Source organism: Bos indicus, chromosome 16 (genome assembly GCF_029378745.1).
Source record: "Bos indicus isolate NIAB-ARS_2022 breed Sahiwal x Tharparkar chromosome 16, NIAB-ARS_B.indTharparkar_mat_pri_1.0, whole genome shotgun sequence".
In the NCBI taxonomy this organism is placed as follows: Eukaryota; Metazoa; Chordata; class Mammalia; order Artiodactyla; family Bovidae; genus Bos; species Bos indicus.
In genome coordinates, this window is record NC_091775.1 from 65,621,871 (window position 1) to 65,642,581 (window position 20,711).

Below are 20,711 nucleotides of genomic sequence, written 5' to 3' on the forward strand. Positions count from 1 at the left end.
TAGCCAGTGGAAATTTGCTGTATGACTCAGGGAACTCAAACGGGGGATCTGTGACCATCTAGAGGAGTGGGATGAGGTGGGATGTGGGAGGGAGGTTCAAGAGGGAGGGGATATATGTATACCTATGACCGATTCATGTTGCTATATGGCAGAAAGCAACACAATATTGTAAAGCAATCATCTTTCAATTAAAAAGAAATAAATTGAGAAAAAATAAGAATAGGAGGTGATGGTATGGTGATTTGAAAAGATTCGTCTGATCCCTGCGTGGAGGTAGTTTGAGGTAGGAGAGGACACAAAGCTTAGTATTTTTCTGTGCCATATAGAGACTTGATGTTGTTCACTGACTAACCAGTCTGGTTCTTTGTATCATGAAGTTTTTGCTTCAGTCTGCAAAATCTTGAGCGACTCAATCTATAGGTCTGATTTTTCATGTAGTCAGTCTCTTGTAGCTTTTGCAGCTTATTGACTTGACACCATTATCACCATCAACAACCCTAACTGAGTATTAACTATGGTGCCAGATACTGTGCCAAAGACTCATTTAATTCTCACTCTGAGCCAATGAGGAAGGTGTTTATATCCCTGTTTTTTTACAGACTTAGGGATGAGACCTTGCCTCCGAGAGAACTGGATTGATTTGGACTCAAATCTAGGTGTCTCTGACTATGTGTTCTAGCAGCTTTATTTGGGTTTTCGGTACCACTTCAATATATTATGGAAAAAAAAGAGGTTCCTTTAGGCCTGAAACAAGATATAATTTGGCTCATTGCCCAGTAACTTCTTCGAGAATCTTGGTCAAAGCCCATCCTGGCATTAGGTCACCCATCTCCCATTTTGTAGAATGTTTTGTTACATATCACAGGGACCTGCCATTATGTCTGAGCTGATTGTTCTAAGTTTTGATCTTTTCAACCATGTGAACACATTTCTGGATGTCCTTTACAGAAATCTGTAATTAGATGAGCTTATAATGCTTATTAGCCCAACTTACAAAACAGTATTCCAGTAACCAACTTCCTCCTCAGGAAAGCTTCATCAACAATTAAGAATAACCACCCCCAACTGGTAAACTATTAGTTGAAAAGCATTTGTCATCATGGCCAGAGGAGTCTTCTGCCATTGGCCTGCCATCTGTCAAGTGCTGTTTATGTTTCTTCTGTCTCCATTTTCTACCCCCTAAGGCAGCCCCTTCTTTGGTTGTAGTGGGTCCGTCTAAAATTGACTTGTAATTTGCTTGCCTAAATAAATAACTCCCTAATAACAGAGCACAGAAAAATTTTAACTCCTACCTCATAGTATGTCCGTGATAATTAGTAAAAATAACTTTGGGCTCTCAGAAAATAGTACAACTCTCTACTGCTTTGAGTGTTTGGAGGACTGGTCATCTTTAACTAAGCATGACCGGTTCCTTGCCTTTTGCAAAGCAAGGTTGAAAGTTCAAGCAAAGAGTCGGTAAATGGAGCAACCCCATTTAGCAGAGCTAGAAACGACCATAGCAGGATGCCTGGCTGATGGTGGAAGGCTGAAGAAGGAAAGTTAATGAGCAACATAGCTTATAAGCCTGAAGACTAGGGGGAAGCATTTCATAGGGATGTTGAGAGGATTAAGTGGTTTACATTTGGACAAACCTTTGATATTGCTGGGGGAAGGAGTTAAGAAGAAGTAACAGATTTATTTGTTTATGTACCTCACCAAAAGTTTTTTTTAGGGACCTACAGATAGCTAAGCTTTCCAGGTGGCTCAGTGGTAAAGAATCCTACTGCCAATGCAGGAGTTGTGGGTTTGATCCCTGGGTCAGGAAGATCCCCTGGAGAAGGAAATGGCAACCCACTCCAGTATTCTTGCCTGGAGAATCAATAACACGGACAGAGCAGCCTGGCAGGCTACAGTCTATGGGGTCAAAAAGAGTCGGACATGACTGAGTGACTGAGCGTGCATGCATGGAATGCTAAAGGTATATATAGTTTGTGAATAAAATGGTGCAAAGTGGCTATTATCAGTTCCACTCAAAAGTGGGAAAATTTTTCAAGCTCATCTGTTTAGGTAAGGGCTTTTGGAAAGCAGAGGCAATATGCACTCAACAGTCCTAATGTGTGGAAGGAGAATCGTGACCTCTGAGTTATTTAGCTTTTTTCACGTAGCTGTTGTTATTATTACTGTTGCTGTCTTTGGACTGTTTTCCTCTATAGTTTCAACTGGGTGCAGGACATCACAGTCCAGCAGTGAGTTTGAGGACAAAGCCTTGGCCTTCCCATTTCTATCTTATGCTGATGTTGCATATTTAAGACAAGTTTTTGCCTACTTATCTCCAAGTACAATGTCTATTATACTCGCACTGCTCTGACTCTTCTGTCACACAGTACAGTCTATTACCTGAGCAGACAGCTAAAGAACATGCAGATTGCAAACCAAATGCAGTAAATGAACACAGAATTACACTAAAGGGAAAGAGTGTGGGGGTAGGGAGAGAAGAAGATACGTTTTTATTCAAGGCCGCCTATGTTCCAAAAGCACTCTCTCAGGTGCTTTATTTAGCATAGTTTATTCTGTTAGCTACTTTACATAGGATAGTTTATTTAACAGTCACGATAGGCATGAAAGGAAATATGAGGACAAGGCTGTGAGTAGAGAAGGTCAAGCTCTAGGTTGAGATATAACAAGTGTCTCATCATTTACCTAGGCACGTAAGTATTACTCCATGTCAACCTACATACATAACTATACTATCACAATTTTTATATTTTCACTTTTTTCTTGCAGCCAGAGATGTAGAGTAAAATCTAGAAAAGCATGATGTCATAGAAGCCAATGACTAAATAAATGAATAAATGGAATATATAAACTCTGTATTTCCATTTCTTGATAGATTCTCTTAAAGGATCTGCACACAAGCTGCTTACGTTTGCTGTTACCAGTTCTCTATTTACTGGCCCTGAGCAAGAAAAAAAATTTTTTCTGTCTCTCATTTGGGGTTCTTCCGTACGTCTTCCCTTTTCCTGTCATATCCTAAGAATCTTCTATTGCTTCTGACTTCCAATGATCACCAAATATGGTGACATAAAACTATTCCTAGCAACATCCTACTGCTTTAAGAATAGATATTTTCTGATTTCCTTCCCTTCCCCTCAGCTAACAAATTTCAAGTGTATCGTTCCTGTTAACTATAAACATAATACTGTACAGTAGATCTCTAGCACTTTTTCATCACTGAAGAGCAACTCCTTATTTGCCCCTCCTCTAGCTCCTGGCAACCACCCTTCTACTGTCTGCTTCTACAACTTTGATTAATTGAGATAACGCATGTAAGTGCAATCTTGCAGTATTTGTCCTTCTGTGACTGGCTTATTTAACTTAGCATAATGGCATCTAGGTTCATCTGTGTAGTTCAGTTCAGTCGCTCAGAAGTGTCCGACTCTTTGTGACCCCATGGACTGCAGCACGCCAGGCTTCCCTGTCCATCACCAACTCCCAGAGCTTACTCAAACACATGTCCATTGAGTCGGTGATGCCATCCAACCATCTCATGCTCTGTTGTCCCCTTCTCCTCCTGCCCTCAATCTTTCCCAGCATCGGGAATGAGTCAGCTCTTTGCAGCAGGTGGCCAAAGTACTGGAGTTTCAGCTTCAGTATCAGTCCTTCCAGTGAGTATTCAGGACTGATTTCCTTTAGGATGGACTGGTTGGATCTCCTTGCAGTCCAAGGAGATCTGTGTAGTTTGGTATGACAAGATGTCCTTCTTTTTCAAGGCTGAATGATATTCTGTGGTCTGTATATATCACACCTTTATCCATTGATGCGCTGATGTACATTTACATTGTTTCCACATTTTGGCTATTATACACAGTGCTGCAATGAGTGTGGGAGCACTCAAGTCTCTCTAAGATCTTGATTTAAATTCTTTTGGATAAATACCCAGTAACAGAATCGCTGGATCGTATGGCAGTTTTATTCTTAATTTACTGAAGAACCTCCACATTGTTTTCTGTAATGGCTGTACCAATGGACTTTCTTACCAATAGTGTCCAAGGGTCACTTTTTCTCCAAATCCTGGTCAACATGTGTGGTTTTTCTTTCTTTTTTTTTTTAAGTAATGGCCATCCTAAGAGGTGTGAGGTGATATGATATCTTATTTGGTTTTGATTTGCATTTCCCTGATGATTAGTCATGATGAGCTTCTTTTCACAGAACTGTTGACCATTTGTACATCTTTGGAGAAATGTGTTTTTTAAAGTCCTTTGCCCATTTAAAAATTCAGTTATTCTGGGTCGTCCCAGTGCACTAGCCCCAAGCATCCAGTATCGTGCACTGGGACGACCCAGAGGGATGGTATGGGGAGGGAGGAGGGAGGAGGGTTCAGGATGGGGAGCACATGTATACCTGTGATGGATTCATTTTGATATTTGGCAAAACTAATACAATTATGTAAAGTTTAAAAATAAAATAAAATTAAAAAAATATATATATATCTTGAAAAAAATAAAAATAAAAATTCAGTTATTCTTATTTTTGCCATTGAGTTATGGGAGTTCCTTATATATTATGGATATTAAGTCTTTATCAGATGTTGCTTGCTAACATTTCCTCTCATACCATAGGTGGAATTTTCACTCTGTTTCCTTTGCTGTGCAGAAGTGTTTTAGTTTGATGTAGTCTCACATGTCTATTTTTGATTTTGTTGCCTCTGGTTTTGGTGTCATATCCATGAAATCATTGCAAACACCAATGTTATGAAGCTTTCCCCTTATGTAGTCTTCTATGAATTTTATAGTTTCAGGTCTTCTGCCTAAGTCTTTAATTAATTTTGAGTTGATTTTTGTGTATGATGTTAGACGTGTTTGGTTTCATTCTTTTGCGTGTGCACATCCAGTTTTCCCAGCACTATTTGTTGAAACTTACCAGAACTAACAAATGAATCGAGTAAAGTCACAGGATATAAAATTAATATATGAAAATCAGTTGCATTTCTTTTTTTTTTTTTTTTTGTCAGTTGCATTTCTATACATTAATGATGAACAATCTGGAAATGAAATTAAGAAAACAGTCCCACTTAAAAAAGCATTGAAAAGAATAAAATGCCTAGGAATAAACTTAACCAAGGAGATGAAAGATGAACTGCTGATATCTTTTAAACAAAACTTGACCAGTTCTTTTAGAACTATATAAAGTCATAGGTAGATTAATCTAGTAAATAAATTCAAACTTAGTTATAAATGGCTTACTGATTTATCCTCCCCAGATACTGATTAGGAGTATTTTAACCCAAAAGTATGTAATAAGGTAATACTGGCTGAGCTGCCTGCAGGTGGAATATTTTAAAATAAATATTTAAAAATTGTAAACTGCAACACTTCATTGTTCTGTCTAGCAGAAAACCGGCCAGCCTTTTTTTGAGGATTAACATTTGGACAAAATCACGTACATGATTAGGTATAAATACAAGTAGTTATTCTTGGAAAATCTCTCTGAAATTATTTAGTGAGAAGACATCATTTTAGATTTCCGCACATTGCGTACGTACAACTTTTCAGTGAGTCTGGGAAAATGCAGTTTGGGAGGAAGTGCAATAATAATAAGGGAATGGAGCTTTTTTGATCATGCCCTGGATGAGTTGTATACATATTGCATTTAATCCTTTTTCAGACTCTATGAGGTAGATGTTCGTTCCATTTTGTTATTGTTCTGGTTTAGTCACTAAGTTGTGTCCAACTCTTTTGTGACCCCATGGACTGTAGCCCACCAGGCTCCTCTGTCCATGAGATTTCTCAGGTAAGCATTTTGGAGTGGGTTGCCATTTCCTCCTCCAGGGGATCTTCCCGACCCAGGGATCGAACCCATGTCTCCTGAATCAGCAGGCGGATTCTTTACCAGAGCCATCAGGGAAGCCTTTGTCCCATTTTACAGATGAGGAAATGAAAGCCCAGGGAAGTAGATCCCAAGTTCACTCTTAATGTGAAACCAGGATTTGAAGCTGCATCTGCTGGGAGCCTCTTTTCCCCTTACTCATCAGGTAGTCTGCCAGGGAGTTGGTGGAGAGGAGGCTGATGAGATCTGAAACTTGACTGGAGCCTTGTGAGTTATAAGCTGCCCTGTCCAAGAAGGCTTCCTGGGAGGGGCAAGTTTGAAGAAACTTCTTAATATCCCTGAACTAGAAAAATGTAAGGGGTCATCTCCAAAGTCACAGCCAAAAATCAGGTTAAAGTAGTTGTGAAATTAATCTGATGGGTTGTTTAACTGTCCCCAGGTGTATCTTGTGTTCTTCAGGATCACTGAATGGGGTGGGCCTGGAATGGCTTAAGAGGCAGGTGGTAGGTCTTCCTCTGGACACTGGGGACACTCTATGCTGGTGGTCACTGAAAGGTCAAGTTTACATGCTTTCGTAAAAATAGAAATAATCAAAGCTTGATAAAAAGAGCATCCCTTCTGTCCAATAGTTTCTGGTTGTTTGTGGGGAACTTTGCTGAGTGACTTCGAGAAGTTCTGAAGTATCCAAAGATCTTTTTATTTTTCCTGGATGCACCCTCACTGTCATTTAGTTTTGCTTTCCTGGGAACACCAGTACACTGGATTCTCTAGCTTTTCAGTTCATAATATATTTATTATTAACCAAAGCCCAGCCTTATGCCTTAGCATGGCAATTAGTAAGAGGCCTTTCTTTTAAAAAAATTTAAAGGCTATTAAATTCATTTAGGGGAGAACAGTATAAAAGACATGCGCTCTAAACTTTTTTTTTTGCACTTGGCATGGAATTCTGTCATGTGCCAATGTTTGATTATATTATCATCTGGAATTTCGCTGTTGATTTACTTTCTGTTAGGACGAAACTGCCTCCGGCAGTGTCCTCCGAATGGCTCTCTCCCCGAGGTTATCATCCCACTGTGTCCCTACAGTACAGACAACGCAACCCATGGTGACAACTCACAGACTCACGGAACTTCCCGGGCCGCCGGTGGCCCAATTTCCACGCTGTCAGTCTCAGCAGAACCCTCTCCTGCTTTGCCCCTTTCCCTCCCACAGTGGCCAGTTACAGTTGATGAGCCTTAAACTATGGGGGGTAGAAAGACGTCCAGAGCCATTTCCTGTTGGTGGTGTGCTGATTCAGGACAAGCGCAACCCTGAGGCGTGGGTTTTGGAATACCCTCTGACCAATTCTTTTTTTTTTTTTTTTTGTCCTTATGAAAAACTTCCTGGCTTCTAGTACTGCCATTCTCACTGGGGTCGCCCTGATTGAATCTAAATTCCATAGGTAACAAGCAGATAAAAGACGTTTATCCGACCCCCTCCTCCCATCCCTGTTTGCACCTCTTCCTCCTTTATTTCTTTGAGCGAGGGAAGGAAAAACACGCTTAGATCCCCAATACCACACCCGGATCTTTTGAGGGCACCTGGTGGCCAATCAGGAAAACCTGATCCACTAGAAAGGGTGGCTGGCTGCCGATCGCATTCAGAGCTGGAGAAATCACGGCATGCTAACTTTATCCGCGGGATTTCAGAAAGGGAGAGTGTGCTCCCGAGCACAAACAGGAAAGCCTGACATCACGGAGCGGCGGGGTGGCGTGGGGAGGAGTCTGCGGCGCCCTCGTTCGCCGGCTCGCTCGCCGCGCTCCCTTTGTGGCCGAGTCGCGCGCACCGGCGGCGGCGGGCGCGTGTCTGTGCTCCGTGCGCGGCGGCCGCGCGGGGCCGGGGCTTGGAGGCGACGCGGCGGAGACGCGCGGGGATCGCGTTCGCCTGGGAGCGGGGCGCATCATGCCGCGTCCACACACCGGAGAGAAAACTGAGAATGAAATTGCTTTGGCAAGCTAAAATGGTAACGAGAACTCTCTGCCTTCTCCCGACGCTGCTCTGGTGGGGAATCTTCTCCCGCTTTCTCTGGGCGGGTTTTGGACTCCCTCGGAGTGAGCGGAGCCATCCGATCCCAGACTTTGGAGCTCAGAGCTTTCTCCCTCGGCTTTCTCCGCCTTCCTCTTTGCGTGTCTTCTGCCTTTAAACCATACTTATTTTTCTCAGCAGTTGCCTTTGGTGTATCTGGACTGATGTATGTCAGCAAAGGAAAACTTTTCAGGCAAGAGGTCTGTGAGTCTGGGTGATCCGCGGAGCGCCTCTGAGTCCCAGCGGCTCTTTAAACACAAACTTCAAGTTTAGGGAAACCCAGGGGGTCGCTGCACACAGCCGATGTGTTGCTTTTTTCTGCACTTGCCAGGTTATTTGACGGAAATAAAAACTTTTTCCCTCCCGCTAACTTTCTGGGTTACCAAACAATAAGAGGAGAAAAAAGACATGCGAAGCATTTCGTTCCAAAGGAGCGAGCACTCAGCATTTTAAACACTTATTTGTGGCAGAGTTTAAAATGCAGTTTGCTCCAAGAACGGAGCCACTTGTAAAGAGACAAACTCTTTCTGCCAGTGGATTCTTTTTCCTCTCATTTAAGGAGGAAAAGTGAACCAGGACTAAACTTCAGTTTCTTTAAGAAAGAAAAAAAAAGACTTTAAAAAGGTATTTAAGATACGTGAAGGAATCTAGGAAGAATAACTAAATGGAAAAGCCCTGGGCTCTTGATAGCATAGGAAAGAGCTGGGGGGCCAAGAAAATCTCAGTATTCCGTCTATCACAGTGTGTCTTATGTTGCTCTGATTGTAATGTTTATTTTGAACAGCCCGTCTTATGCCCTGAGTGCTGTTGTAAGCAGCAAAGCAGCAGGGATAGATTGTGGTTAGTGAAGAGGGAACAAACAAACAAACAAACAACTTTTCCTGTTTCTTTGTCCTGTCTCCTGGCAGAGCTCGATTCAGGACTGGGGTGAAGAGGTAGAGGAAGGAGCTGTTTACCATGTCACCCTCAAGAGAGTCCAGATTCAACAGGCTGCCAATAAAGGAGCGAGATGGCTCGGGGTGAGTAAAGCTGGGGAGACTGTGAGCCTTGGACTTGCAGGGCCTCTTGTTCTGTGAATATCATTATTATTTAGCAGAGGCAGTTTTTTTTTTTTTTTTCTCCGTTTCTTCTCTTTGGGCCTTAAAAAGGAAACTACCAATGACCAAGTGTTTGCACTAGCCATACCAGTCTGTTTTTGTACTTATTCTTTTCCAAAGCGTCTCCCTTAGGTTTGTCAATAATTCAGAACCTCTTAGAAACATCTTGAGGTATTTGGAAAATAGAGTGAGGGTGGAGTGGCAGAAAGTAACGTAGAGTAACAGGACCAGAAAATAGCACCGAGTCAGACAAGAGCCGTTTTGCCCCGCTGGCATCCTTTTCTCTCCGTCTCCCCCGCTTTTGATCCTGACAGCCCTTCTCCCACTCCTGTTCCTTTACCAAGTGCCCAGAATGCTCAGGGGTGCTGGTTCTCCAAATCGGCCTCCGATGGGGGATGGCGCATTTCCCATGGCTGCATCCTTTACATGGGATTTAGTGTCCACCACTTCATGTGTCTAGTGCGTGGAGGGATGGGGATTTGGAGAAACACTGCTTCCATAAACAACATCCCCCCCGACCCCGCCTCACTGCTGAGATTTTAAAGTATTGGGTGAGATCATGTGAGTTATCATTATCTCCTAATGGATCCTTCAGCATATCCCAACTAAAGGGGCTGTGGGAAGCCTGGGCAGACACCATTATGTGGAAGAACGAAGGAGTTCTTCATCTGGAGGTAGAAGGACTCCTCCGAGAACAGTGAGAGGTGACAAATAAGCCTTGAGAAAGAAGATAGCGGTAAGCGAACAGAGGATGGAGTGTGGTTTCCCTGGGCCTTATTCTGGCCATACTCGGGCTTCACAGCTGATGGGCTTGAGAACAGTGAAGATTATGCACCAGCATCCAATCTCTACTGGCTTTGGGTTTCAGAAAATTCATTTTTTTTTTTTTTCAATTTGAGCAGCAGTTAAAGGTCAGGTGTGAAAGAGGACAGGAAACAAAACTGCCCAGGGCTTTAAGACCAGAGGCAGCATGTGACTTGTAATTCCTGGAGTTTAAGGCAGGATGGCCAGCAGCAATGATTTCCTCTTCCGTGGGTCTTCTGGGCTGCTGACACAGGAGTTCACTGCTTTGGGCTTCCCCAGCTGCTTCAAGTCAGGCTGTGTGTTTGGGGTTGAAGTACCACGCTCTAGGGCAGTCAGTTGTTGCATCTGCAGGTATGGCCTAGAAAGGTAGGAGCTTTTCCTTTGAAAGCCTGAGGTCTTCACTTCTTAAGCAGGTACCTTACTCGGAATATGATTTTGAAATTAATCAGATGCATTACCAGCAGACCTGATAGGAAAAGCAGAACTAGAGTTCTGACAAGTCATCACTTTATTTTTGGTGGTTGCGTGTATTGCATTTTATTTAAATGCGGTACTGATGTGGTTTGGCCCGAGTATTTCAAAATGATTCACAAGCTTCTGAAGCAGCTGCCTTCAAAAGGGTCATTACATTTTCTGATGCCAGGTTGTTCCTCTCTTTATAATGAGACTGATGTTGCTTGGACAACAGCTTTAGTTTTTGGCCAAACGCAGCAGCCGTGAATGAGTAAGTCAAGGGAAAATGGACAGGTTAACTCTGTAGGTCCCAAACACAACGAGGTATGGTTCATTTAGATGTCCCCGGTTATTTGGTAATTCTCACTGACCATTGTGCTCACGGGACTCCTCTTCTCTCCGCCTTCTCCCAGACTCCTCACATTTATGCCCAGCTCAGAGTTGGTTCATCCTGGATTTAGCAGTAGAGCTGAAATACCAAGAGGGAAATATGTGAAAAGATTGCTTCTAGTTGATGGAGGGATTTGTCCCCTCCTCCCATTTCAACAAAGTATGATTTGCTGTGATCACCCCTCGTGCTCAGGAACCAGTTCTAGGAACCCTCCCACCCCAATCCCCCTTGTTTTCTTGTCTTCGGTGTCCTGTTGGGGAGCACTGTTTTTGTCCTTGGAAATTCCAGACTTAATTAAAAGTGACTCAACCAATTGAGCCATAGCAATTACAAAGCTTTTCTCTTTAGGCCTGTGAGTGGCTTCTCTGTACTTGTTTTTCCAGTCACCCTTTCAGAATTCTTCAGAGCAACCAGTTTTATTTACTGACTTATTATTGACCTATAGCTGATGTGCACTCCGGTGTTAGTGGTCCCATATGCTACATGATGATTTGACATTTGCACACATTTATGAAATGATCACCATGATAATCCTAGTAAGCATTTGTCCCCATACAAAGTCACTGCGATGTTATCGACCGTATTCCTCACGTCAAAGCACCTGGGTTTATAGTGAACCAGAGACAGAGATGAGGTGAGCTCATGTCAAAATATGACAATGGTTCATGAGGAAAGGTGGAGTTGTGATTATCTCTTTCCACATGAGGAAACTAAAGTCCAGAGAAGTTAAATCACTTGCTGGGGTCACACAGCTAGGAAGTGGTAGAGGCTGGATTTGAACCCAAATATTTAGTTCCTTGCTAAACAAGGAGCTGCCTGGGACCTGAAGGCTGCTTCCATAGTAGTGGAAGAAGGCATTGACTCAGAAGAACAAGGATGCTTATAATATACTTTCCCCCTACATATTACCTGGTTCAAGATGCAAGACATGCAGCTTTCTTTTCTTTATGCCTTGAGTGATAACTTGAGCTGCAAATCGAGGTACTTGTTGTGAAGATGTGTTTCTTGTTGATAAGCTCTCCATCTTGGCTGTGTAAAGTGTGGGGCACCAAAGACGTGCGAGCTTATGTAGCACCTGAGGGTGGATAGGACGCTCATTACAAGTCTGTAAGGCTAATTAGGAAAGCCTAAGTGACTGAGTGGGCTTCCCAGGAATCTGCCTGCCAATGCAGGAGACCTGGGTTCCATCCCTGGTCTGGGAAGATCCCCTGGAGAAGGAAATGGCAACCCACTCCAATATTCGTGGCTGGGAAATCCCATGTAGAGCCTGGCGGGCTACAGTCCACGGGGTCCCTAAAGAGGCTACAGCCCACGGGATCCCCAAAGATTTGGAGACGACTTAGCATCCGTACGATAACAACAAAGTGACTGAGTATAACTTTTGTAGTTTCTAGTACTCTGATCACAAAACAGAATTAAGATCCAATTTGGGAAGAATAACAAAAAACATTACACATCCTTAGATGTGAAGTATCATTCAATCCAAAACGTTGAGGACATTCTTTGTTTTGTTTGTGAAATTTTGTGTTCAGTTGATCTTTTGAAGTAACACCCTCTGTCTTCAGTTGTAAGTATACAGCCAGCTATGGCCCAGGCTGGATTTAGTGTATATGCAGCTGCGACTTCGCTCACTGACAGTGAAGTTAGGCTGGGCAACTTTGAAAAACCAAATATTATTGAAATACTGACTCAATTTTCTCTTTACAATAACATCTTAGCCTGGGATAATTTTACCCAGCTATAACCCTCAAAGAAAAATGGTTCTGATTATGTCAGAGAATCATAAAAATCTCAGGGCTGGAAGAGACGTTAAAAATAATGTATCCAACTGTTCGATTAAGCTTGTAGAAGAATTTCCAGTAATTTTTGGAAGAGCAAATGGTGAAAAGTTATTATTCTACTTTGGTCCCAGTGTTGTGGTCATACATTGAAAATGAAATGTAGAAACAATTTAGGAAAATATCAGTATTCTCTGGAAGCAGGAAATGTCCCATTTTAGGAGGACTATTCAAATGGACGGAGGAAAGGGGAAGGGCTTCAGTGTCCAGAGCCCATTTTGCTGTCTTCAGACTATGACAGGCTGAGGGTCCAGAGACATCTGTCAAACCCAAGGTTATCTCATAGTGGGGATATTTGTTTCACAGGCAGGATTGGAAGAGTGCGGTCACCTCTGCAAGGTCTGTGGGGAGTGGAATGGTTAGCAGATAGTCACATGGCTTTTCTCGGTTCTGGGCTTCTATGGCCCATGTGTGGGGCCCCAGTGCCTCCCTGCCCTTCGTCCCATGTTTATCTCCCACAGAGGCCCTTGTTGGGTTGAACTGAAATATTTGATAGCTGGGAGGCTGGTAAAGATAATGAAGTGGGACAGGAGAAACAGAATGCCTTTAGAAATAAAAGAAACTAGAACTCTGTTCTGGGTCCTCGTGGGTTGTGTGAGTGTAGCGGGAAGGTAAGCACGAGTCAGTCTGGGTGGAGACGCTGACCTCAACTTGAGTAGACTGTTGGGATTGAGTCTAGCTGGTGTTTCCATGGCCCTGCTATCCACAATGCCTGTAAATGGCGTACAGTTCTTTGAATTTTCAGCTCCCTTCACTTCTGGGAAGCTTCTCTGATCTCCCTGGCCTGGAGGAGGTACCCCTTCTGCGTGTTCCAGAAGCATTCTTTATCTCTCTGTCATTTATTTACCTCCCTCTGCTGTAACTGTTTGTTTGTATTTCCCATTAGACTCTAAGCCCTGTGAAGTGGGAACTGTGACCATCTAGTTGGCAGAAACTCAGTATTTGTTGAATGAATGGATCAAGCTTCATGCCTTCTAGGGAGGCAGATATTATCTTGATAAATATGAAGGTATGGTTGCTCCTGACTTAAAACCAAATTAGCATGAAGATGTTAGCTTATAAAGAAGAGGGGTGCATGGGAGTGAGAAAAACTAATTAGCTATGATTACAGCTGTCTTACATCCTTTCTATAACAAAGCAGGGCCCAAACAAAGGTAGTGATTATTCATTTTAACCAAAAAAAAAAAAATCATGGCAGTGAATTAACTTGCCTTTAAAAGCCCAGAGGTCCAGTTGTATTGAGTGCTGAAGAAAGAAAGGCGATGCACAAGTTAGAAAGTGTTGGCAAACATTACCATCATGTGTGGTCGTGTGGTTGGAGGGCTCAGGAGCAGGGTTTTGGAATTTTTAGGGGATAAGCTTAGAGAGGCCCTCAGTTTATAGTTCGTCATCCTTGTTTTCATCTAGGAAAACAGGCCCTTGGGTTGCCTTATTCTGGTATATCAGAATGTTTAATTTAAGCTTTAGAAAGTAAATTCCAAAATTTAGCAACCATCTGTAAAAGAACCAACTGGTATTTTTCATGTTGACCATGGGAACGTGTTTCTAAAATAATCCAATATTATGGCACGTGGCCTCCACCCATCAAGAAGATACGGTAAATTTCAGTTGCCTGAGCTATTGTTGTTACCTTGAGTGCTTTCACTGCTTTCAGAATCTTCTGGGGTCTGTGTAAGGAATATTTAGCACGTAAGCCAAGAATATCCATTTCAGTTCAGCAGTTCTGGGGACACTCAGTCAAGTTCAAGATACATGTCTGTCCCCAGCAAATACGTAACAGTGTAATCATGAGGCTCATTAACTCCTGTGCTTACAGTATGCGTGTGGGCTCAGCTATGTCCGACTCTTTGTGACCCCTTGGACCATAGCCCGCCACGCTCCTCTGTGCATAGGATTATCCTGGTAAGAATACTGGAGTAGGTTGCCATTTCCTCCTCCAGAGGATCTTCCTGACCCGGGGATGAACCTGCGTCTCCTCCGTCTGCTGCATTGGCAGGCAGATTCTTGACCACTGTGCCACCTGGGAAGCCCCATAGTATATGTGCCGTAAAATTAATATTATAAACATATTTCATTCTTATTTCTGTCAAATTTTAAAGAAAAATTTCCTGGGGTTTTAAATTTAGCACGGAAAGACGAGGAGTAAAGTCGGTACTCCGCCTTTCCTCTTCAGCTCTTAGCTTGGATTCTCCGCTGCCCCATCCCACTTATTTTGGTTTCCTTTGTCCACAGCATGCATATCCTTGTATGTACGCCCTTTCTACATAATCAGAATCCTGTAGTGACGGACCTCTACACATTTTGCACTAAAATATGTAGTAATAGGCTAAAATAAGTAAAATGTTTAAATTTCTACCCACATAGGAAAGGAAAAAAAAAAAAAAAAAGATGTCTGTGAACAGAGCAAGGCAAATACTGGTGAAATGGGGGAAGATAGGGAGTCGCTTTGTTTCATGAGAGATGCTCAGCAGGCTCGTGTGTGGGTTGCTGATGAGTGTGGCTGTCCCCACAGAGTTGATCTGGAATCTGGAGTCTGGGCAGTTTCTGGGTTGATTGCTAGTGCAACACCCACTGTGAACTCCCTCGCTGCCATTGCCGCTGTGCGTTTCTGTCATCTGCATTGGAGTCTGCTAACCTCCCCTTTCATAGGATCCATTGATTGACCAACAGCCTACTTTATGCCAGACACCCCGTTAAACCTTGGGAATCCAAAGTGATACAAGACATACCCCTTATTCTTCAGGAGATTTCAGGTAGTAGGGGAGACAGAAACGTAAGCTAATTACCATGTATTGTGCTCAATGTGACCAGTGCTGTGTGAGACATCAGCGTTGGGTGTTAGGGGAGCCGAGAAGGGTGGTGTGTATATCAGGTGGGTGTGTGCACTCCTGGAAGGCTGCACGGAAGCAGGGTCCTTTTGTGGTGAATTTGATGGATGATTAGGAGTTAGGTGAGGATGTGGGGGGCACTGGAGGCAGGCATTCCAGCCAGAGAGCACAGTGTGGTAGAAAGCGTGGGGGCCAGAGATGAGAGCCCCTTGTGAGGCTCACCCTGGGGAAGAGGGAGGGGCGCCTGGGCGGGCAGTGATGGGCAAGGACCCCAGAGAGCAGGGCTGGAGCCAGGTCTGTGCTGAGCTGTGGAATTTGCTTGGTCCTGAGCACTGGGTTGTCATCACTGAAGGGCTTTTGGCAGAGTGGCTGGGTCAGATTTACATTTTAGAGAGATGACTGACAGCTGAGGGATGGATGCCAGGGGAAGGAGCTGGACTAGGGAAGGAGGCTGACGTGGTCACGAACTGAGGAAAAAGACAAGGACCTGGGTGAAACCGGGGCAGTGGAGCAAAGAGGGTGGGGTGTAGGGAGGACTGATGTTGAAGCTGAAACTCCAGTACTTTGGCCACCTGGTAAGAAGAGCCGATTCATTTGAAAAGACCCTGATGCTGGGAAAGATTGAAGGCAGGTGGAGAAGGGGATGACAGGGGATGAGATGGTTAGATGGCATCACCGACTCAGTGGACATGAGTTTTTGAGTAAACTCCGGAAGTTGGTGATGGACAGGGAGGCCTGCCGTACTGCAGTCCATGGGGTCGCAAAGAGTCGGACACGACTGAGCAACTGAACTGAAGTGTAGGGAGAGTGGTGGGAGTAGAGGCTGATGAGAGGAGGCCTGGCAGGCGTGGATCTTAGCCACCTGGGGTTCAGAGAGCAGGTCAGAAGCCTTCTGGCTTTCTAGGGTCAGCGGCACCTTCTTCTCATTGGATGAAATGTCCTGGGGACTTCAAGGCAGGCTTGCTCCATGTAAACACTAGCGAATGTCCTGTTGGCATGCCCTGAGGACCAGACCCAGGCGTGCCTGCTGTGTTCTGTCCAGAGACGTAGTCTCGGATCTGGCTTATGAATGAGGGGCAGCAGGCACTGCTTGTTTCTCAGATTCCAGAGTTCTTTGAAGAGCTTGTGGTTTCTGTGTGTTTTTTTTTTTTCCTTCTAAAGTCTTCTGTTTCCTTACAAACTAAACAGATTGAATCTGTAGGCCACAGAGAGAGAATAAATATGGAACCCACAGGACTATGATTACAGAGTTGTATTTTAGACAACGGCAGTTAAAGTTATAATTGTGTTGTTAGAGACACAAGAAATTTTATGGTTAGGTGTTCTGGTCTCTTTCTTTCTCCCTGCTCGATGTCTTTAAACTCTTTCTATTTATTCTGGCTGTTGGCATGACCACTCTCAGAGGCTCAGTCTGATTGCTGACTCTACTCGTACAAAAGAAGAAATTTGGTAAGATCTAATGCTTCCTTTTGGGGCTTCCCTGGTGGCTCAGACTATAAAGGATCTGCCTGCAATGCAGGCGACCTGGGTTTGATCCCTGGGTAAGAAAGATCCCCTGGCGAAGGGAATGGCAACCCACTCCAGTATTCTTGCTTAGGAAAACCCATGGACAGAGGAGCCTGTTGGGCTACAGTCCATGGGGTCACAAAAGAGTTGAACATGACTGAGCGACTAAACAGTGCTTCCTTAGTTTTCCACCTACCACAGTCCTAATCTTTCTCTCTTATACACACACACAGACATGCACACACCATAAATTGAAATGTCTTTTGGTATTGTATTTTTTTAGGATTTGGTGCATCTTTCTAATGTCATTTCATGACCTCTTCTATATAACTTCCTGGAGCTTCCCTGGTGGCTCAGAGGTTAAAGCGTCTGCCTGCAATGCAGGAGACCTGGGTTTGATCCCTGGGTCGGGAAGATCCCCTGGAGAAGGAAATGGCAACCCACTCCAGTATTCTTTGCCTGGAGAATCCCATGGACGGAGGAGCCTGGTGGGCTACAGTCCACGGGGTTGCAGAGTCGGACACGACTGAGCGACTTCACTTTTACTTTCTGTATAACTGATCAAAGCCTAACTTTGTCTCTTTTGCTTGGTTTCTCTTGTGTCATTATTGTGATCGATTAAGTTTCTTCTATTTAGGAACGGTCTTCAGTTTAAAAAGAATATAAATGAAAGGAGGAAGGAATAAAGGTAGGAAAAGATTACATTAGGTGGAAGACATCTCCTTGGATAAAATCCCATTAGTCTTGTGCAGAGAGAGAGAGGCGTGTCTTCTACTGCTGATCCTTTGGGCTTAACACTGTAGGAACACCTGCACCTTTTCACCACGGTGGCTGTGTACTGTGTTTCGATGAATGGGGTTTTTGCGTGGCTTGGTTCCTCAAAGCCATCTTTATATCATGCCGTGTATGCCTGACTTCTGAGGATAATGACGGTGGTGGTTGGGAGTGAGATGGTGTGTTGCTGGGGGCTCCGTATATCCTTCCACCCTCACAGAATCATTACCCTACATTTTCTAGAGTTTAATTGCTTGTACCATCTGTGCTCCACTCATTTGCATTCATTTCCACACAGTTAATCTCTTCCCATGTACACTCCTCCAGACAGTCTTTACTTGCTCTTTTCAGCAAGGAATTGACCAATTTAACTTTTCTCCCTTTGTTTCATTTCCTGCTGATTTTAATACCCATCCTCATCTTTTATAAAAGCAAAGCCAAGGCTGGATCCTTCCAGCTTCATCACTCTAAAGACAATTTGAAGGCCACAGACAAACCGTTTCTGCTAAAAGTAGAATGTCTTTGGTCAGTAAAGCCATCAGCTGAGGCTTTTGGCAACTCTCTTGGTAGCAACTGTTCTTTAGTCAGATGCTGTTCTCCTGCCCGTGACTTCTGTCACTGCTGGTGACAGAGCTAAAAATCTGTGGACGATTTCTAACAAAAGTGCATGTAATGAATGTAGGTAAAAATAATTGAAACTAGATTTGACATTGGCTGAAAATGAAATGCTTCATAGTCCTGGCTCTTCTAATTAAAGTTGCAGTCCTTGAAATTCTTTATGGAGATAACGGATCCTCCCAAATAGAAAATTCAGGAAATCGGAAGCATTTGGTTAGTTTGTGCAGCATAGGAAAACATTTGCTATCTTCTATCCAAATATTGACTCCTCCCAATGACACAACACGAGGAGCCTATCTGTGTTACACACGACTTAACCAGGAATGAACAGGGCCCAGAGCTATCAGGTCCTGGCTGGGGAATCAGCTCCGGCTTCTTTCACCCTGGCTTGGAGCCTTTGCAGGAGACGGCACCTCCTACTTGCTCTTTCTTTTCAGGGGTTTTTTTCCCAGCAGGAGCGCCAGTTGAGGGAGGTAACTCAAGCCCTGGTCATGAGTCTGTGCTCTGGAGCCAGACAGACTTGAATCCAGAGCTGGCCTCTTCCTGTGTGTGGCAACGTGGGCTTGAGCTCTGAAGTTACTTCTCTCAGCCCAAGTTCTTCACCTGGAAAGGGAGGAAATCAGCAGTCCCCTCTGGACAGAATTACTGTGAGGAGGGAGTTGTGTAGGTAAGGTGCTTGGCAGTGAGCCTCGGATAGGGTCTTCCCTTCCTCACTGAGCAGTGGGGCTCCCATGAGGACCCCACTGTCTGGGAGCCCTTTTGAAAACCCCACCATGGAACCGTGTAGAGGCGTGAGTCCCCCTGATGCTTGCTGTTGTATGGAAATCAGACCGCTTGACTGAGACGCGGTCTTAGAGACGCCTCGTGTCCCTGACATCCCTTTCTCGTTTTGCACATCTGGGAGGAAGGGCTGTGGCAGGCTTTAGTTAATCCTTGTTTATTAGAAGTAACATGCATCATTGTGTTTTCTCTGCCTGGCTGCCTGTACGATGAAAGACAATTATGGCCTGGGCTCCAGTATTTCGCATTTCAGATTCCTTCAGTTTTCCTCTGTAGTTAATTTGTCAGTGTTCTGATTTTTTATGCTTTAAAAATATTTTATGACTTAACAATGGGCTATATTTTGTCTTCTGCATTTGCTATTTCTGCCTGAAAAATGGGAAAGTAGGAAACGATTTTTTTTTTTAATCGCTTGGTAAACATGCTAATCATTCTTCATTGGACATAATGTGGAATGTGAGTAAGTTGTGGTTGCACAAGTTAGAATAAAGATTAAATTTCTCATTGGGCCACATATTGTGAAAGTAGCCAGTGCAGTACTGGAGCCCCAGACTGGGAATGAACTAAATTTTTCCTGAGGTTGTGACTTTTAGAATGTCACACAACCGTATAAACCGTCACTTTCCTGATCTGTGAAATGGAAATGCTCCTTCTGCCCTTGGGTTTTGTGAGGATTACATGAGTTAATGTATATATGCTAAGTCACTTCAGTTGTGTCTGACTTATGACCCTGTGGACTATAGCCTGCCAGGCTCCTCTGTCCATGGGATTCTCCAGGCAAGAATGCTGGAGTGGGTTGCCGTGCCCTCCTCCAGAGGGTCTTCCCAACTGAGGAACTGAACTACGTCTCTTACGCCTCCTGTGTTGGCGGGCGGGTTCTTAACCACTGGTGCCACCTGGGAAACCCAATGTATATAAAAGTACTTTTAAATATGTAAATGATTATACAAATACCAAGGATATTCTTATTGTTACCTCAAGGCTGTTTATTTTCTTTTCCTCTCCTCATCACCTAAATGCTTAACAGGCATATGGTCTGTTGCCTTTCTTCCCTCATCCCAGAGGGAATCTTTTCTACATTTTTTTTTCCTCCCATTTGCTAATAACCTAATGATATCTTTATGTTTAGCAAGTAGTAGTATTTCCTCTGCCACAACCATTGTTACTGCTGGTACTGGTATCTAGGTGCTTTGGAAGTGCAGACAAGGCTTCTCTCAATAGATTGGACGTGGAAACAAATACCCCAAACTCACAAGATTCTGGACAAATGCAGTACATATCCTGCACATGAAAACCTTTCTCTTTCTTTTCTTATTTTCTCGCTAGTAGGATTTTGTTTGTTTTGAGGTAGTGGCTGTTGCTTTTCTCTCTCTCTGTCCGGGATACTTTTAATTTGTTGCAGAGAAGGACAGTAAAGTTCATATACCAAGGAATGGAAAGTGCTTCCAGCCTTTCAGAGCTGCTGGAAAGTTAACGCTTGCTTTGAGGCCAAATCCTGATGTGGGACTTGAACTCATGACCTAATAATGCCAGAGGCGAAATGTTGCCAGCCAGCCCACACAGAAGATGCGGACATTTAAAATACTTCCTTTGAGTAGTCCCGTTGTTGCCTTCTGGGCTCTCTTCTCTCTTTCAGCCTTTTCTTGTGGCATTCCTGGCTTCCCTGTTAGGAATACAATTTTAGTTTTTAGATCTATTTTTTTCTCGCTGTCTTTCCATTTGCTTTTGACAGCCTCTTCCTTCTTGCTTTCCA

General features: G+C 43.7%; 1 protein-coding gene across 5 annotated transcripts in view; it reads left to right on the forward strand.

Annotated features, from left to right (window-relative positions):
- Positions 1 to 20,711, forward strand: part of RGL1 (ral guanine nucleotide dissociation stimulator like 1) — a 277,865-nt gene that overhangs the window by 140,317 nt on the left and 116,837 nt on the right. For 3 of the 5 annotated variants that reach the window (XM_070768555.1, XM_070768554.1, XM_070768557.1), the window contains one exon: positions 8,778 to 8,888. In XM_070768555.1, the coding sequence (XP_070624656.1) occupies positions 8,778 to 8,888 (111 nt within the window). Of the gene's footprint in view, positions 1 to 7,628; positions 7,808 to 8,777; positions 8,889 to 20,711 lie in introns of those variants that run through there. The other 2 variants (XM_019976549.2, XM_070768556.1) reach the window with 2 other exon arrangements.